Here is a 5,000-nt window from a genome sequence, read left to right on the forward strand (position 1 = left end):
TAAAAATGTTCTATGATGCTAAAATTACAGTATTAAAAACGATTGACGCTAAGAATTAACATAATAAGCACGTGCGAAATTGGCTATAAGAATACTTTAGCACGAATGGAATCCGATTGCACATTGAGGCTAGGCTTAAGTGTTCTTATAAATAACATTTCAAACACTAAGCAATCAAATTTGTTTTTACATTTTTTGAGCACCTCAAAGCGTTTAAGCAGGTCCCGAGGGATCGACCCGTGTGCGTTCTTATAGTGTCTGGCAATAGCCGAGGACTGTTGCTTATGTCCCTTTACACGATTGTGTAAATGTCCGCGTGTGTAGCCTACATAACCTTCATCACAAAGGTCACATTGAAATTTATATACAACACACTGCTGATTTATGATCGGCGGCTTTGCCTCTTTCACTTTCAGTTCCTGTTCAATTTTTCTGCTGGTAAATACAGGCTGGATGGTTTTGTTTACTTTCAGGCTCAAATCCTTAAGTTGTTTTTTTACAAATTCTGCTGAGTTTTGGTCTTTAAATGGCAAGACTACTCGAACCATGTTATCCGTCTCTTGGGCTGTTGATAAAGGTCGCGGTTGGTCGCAGACCTTTGAGTCAACAAAACGTTTGATAGTGGAATTTACGAGTTGTTTCGGGTACTTTAGGCGTGAGAAAACTGACTTCAAACGGTCACATTCGTCTGAGAAGTGTGACCAAGAAGAAGATAAACGGTGTGCTCCAATTCAATGGAGCCTTGTATGAACAGACTGATGGTGTGGCCATGGGTTCTCCCCTTGGCCCCTTGCTCGCTAATGTTTTCATGACCTCAATCGAAGAAAACCTCGAACGACAAGGAAAACTCCCTTCGTTCTATCGAAGATATGTAGACGACACCCTGACCATCATGCCGAATATGGCGGCAGCATCTAGCTTTCTAGACACATTAAACCTTGCACATTCATCCGTAAAATTCACCATGGAAACTGAAAGCAATGGTATGTTGCCATTTCTGGGAACTCAGTTACTGAATCGATCTCCCCGGATAGAGACAAAGGTCTACGTAAAACCCACGAATTCAGGTCTCCTTCTGCATTTTCAGAGCAATGTTGACAATCGGTACAAGAATGGCTTGCTGAGAACTATGCTCGATCGAGCACACCGTTTATCTTCTTCTTGGTCACACTTCTCAGACGAATGTGACCGTTTGAAGTCAGTTTTCTCACGCCTAAAGTACCCGAAACAACTCGTAAATTCCACTATCAAACGCTTTGTTGACTCAAAGGTCTGCGACCAACCGCGACCTCTATCAACAGCCCAAGAGACGGATAACATGGTTCGAGTAGTCTTGCCATTTAAAGACCAAAACTCAGCAGAATTTGTAAAAAAACAACTTAAGGATTTGAGCCTGAAAGTAAACAAAACCATCCAGCCTGTATTTACCAGCAGAAAAATTGAACAGGAACTGAAAGTGAAAGAGGCAAAGCCGCCGATCATAAATCAGCAGTGTGTTGTATATAAATTTCAATGTGACCTTTGTGATGAAGGTTATGTAGGCTACACACGCGGACATTTACACAATCGTGTAAAGGGACATAAGCAACAGTCCTCGGCTATTGCCAGACACTATAAGAACGCACACGGGTCGATCCCTCGGGACCTGCTTAAACGCTTTGAGGTGCTCAAAAAATGTAAAAACAAATTTGATTGCTTAGTGTTTGAAATGTTATTTATAAGAACACTTAAGCCTAGCCTCAATGTGCAATCGGATTCCATTCGTGCTAAAGTATTCTTATAGCCAATTTCGCACGTGCTTATTATGTTAATTCTTAGCGTCAATCGTTTTTTTATACTGTAATTTTAGCATCATAGAACATTTTTACCTTGATAATGGAGTGATGTCTACTCCGAAACGTCGGTTTAACTTGTTATCTCTAACTTTTATAGTTTTATGTTTTAAGAAATCTCTTTTAATACAATTTAATACTAGGTACTTTAATTTTAACATTCACTCAAACATCTACGACAGGAGTTCTTATAGTATCTACTGACGTTACACAAATCACTTGACTCTGAAGATGACTTCCGCTCAGGTTGTCGAAACGTCAGTCAATGTCATCTCAAACAGTCCTTCTCAGGACTACACTCACCCGGACGATCGTACTTTACTTAATAGTGTTCAGAGTGTTTGCATGAAAACACAATGATACATGTATATAGCGCACGTGCGAGCAAGAAGAAGTTATTGTGCATGTAAATAGACATTCTGTAATTTTAACAAGAGGCTACAAGTAGCCTATACTCGGGCCTGCAAAAGTACAGTGAGTGGTGTATGGTTAATTTAGCGCTAAAGAAAAGAAAAGCGAGAAGTTTGTCCTTCTCACATCGGCCTTACATTGCGATTCTCATGATGTTCGACTGTGTATGTAGTGAATACCCGGACCCAGATTATCTTCATTACAGGTGGTGACAATGACCACTGGACCATGGAAACGTGGTAAAAATAGTGTATTTATGCCAAAGAGGCTAAGCCTGACATTGTTTTTTACTGATCGATGGGTATTCTTGCTCAGTGAACGAAACGACTCATCGAAACATCTTTTGCAGAAAAAAATGAAAGAGAAACGAAGGTGAGATGTGAAAACATCTTTCCAAGATGACCAAACTTTCGTGCAGTGGTGCACGTAAAGGTCACTTTGTCACGTGCGCGACACGTGAAGATGTGCACTATATCTCGACACTTGAAAATACTTCCAGAAGTGCAAAAGTTCCTTGAGGCCATGCCAAATGAATCCATAGCACGAGAATCAAATATTTAAAATATACCATTTGTTGTAATTTAAATACTCGCAGTAATATGCACCCAATTGTCAAAATAAATATGTTATTTGCCAGCTGGGAGGTCCGTATAGCGAAAAACTGTGACCGAGGCCTTGAAATTGCTGCTGTTTCAAGAACGATGTCACAGTTTTTTGCTATACAGACCGACCCTTTGCTGGTAAATAACTTTTTTTTTCCTCTCCCCCATCCTCTCTGAAATCACTTGTTTTAATTGTTGACTTGCACCGCGCTTGATAGTGAATGCAGTATTAAAGCGACTTACAAACTGAACGTTTCAAGAGAAAATAACCTCTGTATGTAAACGGAGTCGGTGTAAAAAATTGGAAATTTAAGGTCATCAAACAAGCTCACGCAATTAAGGCTAGGTTTCCGCCTGCCGTGAGCAAGCCGGATGAGAAAATTCCGCCCGCTCCCGGAACCAGTCAGATTGCAGGATTTGTTGAATTCCGCCCACTCACGCACGCATTGAGAAAAAAAAACATAAAAGAATTATAATTCTCTGTGACCAAATTATGGAAAGTACCTATCAAAGACATACAGTAAGCAAAATCTATTGTGCAACTTCCAAGTACATTACCAGTATGACTTGGGCTGTATTGAATCTGAAAAGTTGTGTTGAACGCTATGACTTCTGCAGGTTATTCTGTTAACATAAAATATGTTTGTCTCGACAAGCTTGATAAGGCAGTGTATACTTCATTTCCTACATTTACAACTGAAAATTACGGGGAAGTAATTAATTTCCTATCATAAAATTATAATTATATAATGGCACATAGTGACATAGTTGCATATTCACTACCAGCATTTGAGCCATACACTAAAACATCACCTTGACAGTTGTTTTACTAGGATCAATAGGATGTGAACCAGGATTTTTCTAGGTTATGTCCCTGCAAAGGTTGAACTTACCGGTACCAGCAATATGCCATGCGGTGGACTAGACTTTTAACAAGAAACTATTTCAAAAAACAAAAAGTAGTGTTTCGTTTCCGGAATGGAATACTATAGTGTGGGTCACTTGGCCTGTCATTCTTATTTCGCTTCGTGTATTGAAACTCTCGAGAAATAAAAATAGAAATGTGAACTCAAACTCTCTGAACGGTGTTCCTTGGTATCAACATGCATAATTAGCTTTTAAACGCACAACGCAAGGCGCAATAGAACGAGACAACAGACGTATTGGCGTTTTTTGAGGGGAACACTGCCTTGCGGCTGGCTAGCCTATGCGACTTCCAGATTGCGTGACGTAGAACAACCTCACTTATCTCCCCAGCGCTACGAGCTGAGTGGTAAACAGCACGTGCTGGATCGGACAAGAGTATTGGTTAGCGAGCGATGTACCAAGGCCAACAAGCCAACAAGCTTGGTGGAAGTCACCGTACAGGAGAGGACCCAATTTTAATGAAGGCAAAGCGATATATCCAACCCATCCCCAAAAGGAGGGAGGGGAAAAACTTTAACAAATTGCAAACAGCTAGTTGGTTTACTATAGAAGACAAACTGCCAGGTGAACCTTGGACGGCTGACTGAGGTTTTTATAGCTAGACTCTGTCTATTAAAGTAGCCAGTTGCACAGGTTCTACTATGTAGCAGGTAGGCATTACTCGTGCTCTTTAGCAATAATGAATGAGGCTTTAACAGATTTGGCCAATGCAGGTGTACATTATAATCTGAGATCTGGGAACAAAGTCTATGTCCTCGTTTTATTTACAACAAAACCGTTGATTTTATGACCTTGAACGGCCGACTACAAAGAACGCGAGACGGTCACGTGTCATTAATCGTATTTTACTGATAGGGCAGTAAAATCTCATTTAAAGAGAAAAACATATACTCGTTTATGTGCACAATACATCGAAGAATGAAGTCTACAAATACCTATTTTACCTTCACATACTTACCCCTGCATAACATTTCAAATTCCGTTTTCCGTGAATCGTCTCATGATTACGTGTTACATACGAACCATGGCAATTACTAGCTTTACAATCACAGGTTCCTCGTTAATCCAATTTATTACTAAGACTTGTTTACATTACTAATTAACACGAAAAGGGATAACTTGGGAACTTTTGACAATATATCGCTTTCATCTAACCCAAAACCATTCAGATATTCAAAACGTCCTATGCATAATCCATTTCTTTCGCCTTTGTGTTTGTCAGCATTAT

The 5,000-nt window shown here is 39.9% G+C and overlaps 2 protein-coding genes across 3 annotated transcripts in view; both read left to right on the plus strand.

Annotated features, from left to right (window-relative positions):
• Window positions 1-5,000, plus strand: part of LOC138022496 (dehydrogenase/reductase SDR family member 4-like) — a 25,683-nt gene that overhangs the window by 10,586 nt on the left and 10,097 nt on the right. The window lies entirely within an intron of this gene.
• On the plus strand, window positions 753-1,824 carry LOC138022495 (uncharacterized). Its single transcript, XM_068869651.1, has one exon. The coding sequence runs from the start codon at window positions 770-772 to the stop codon at window positions 1,781-1,783; it is 1,014 nt and encodes a 337-aa protein (XP_068725752.1). The 5' UTR covers window positions 753-769; the 3' UTR covers window positions 1,784-1,824.

The sequence above is a fragment of the Montipora capricornis genome, chromosome 10 (genome assembly GCF_036669925.1).
Source record: "Montipora capricornis isolate CH-2021 chromosome 10, ASM3666992v2, whole genome shotgun sequence".
NCBI classification, from domain to species: domain Eukaryota; kingdom Metazoa; phylum Cnidaria; class Anthozoa; order Scleractinia; family Acroporidae; genus Montipora; species Montipora capricornis.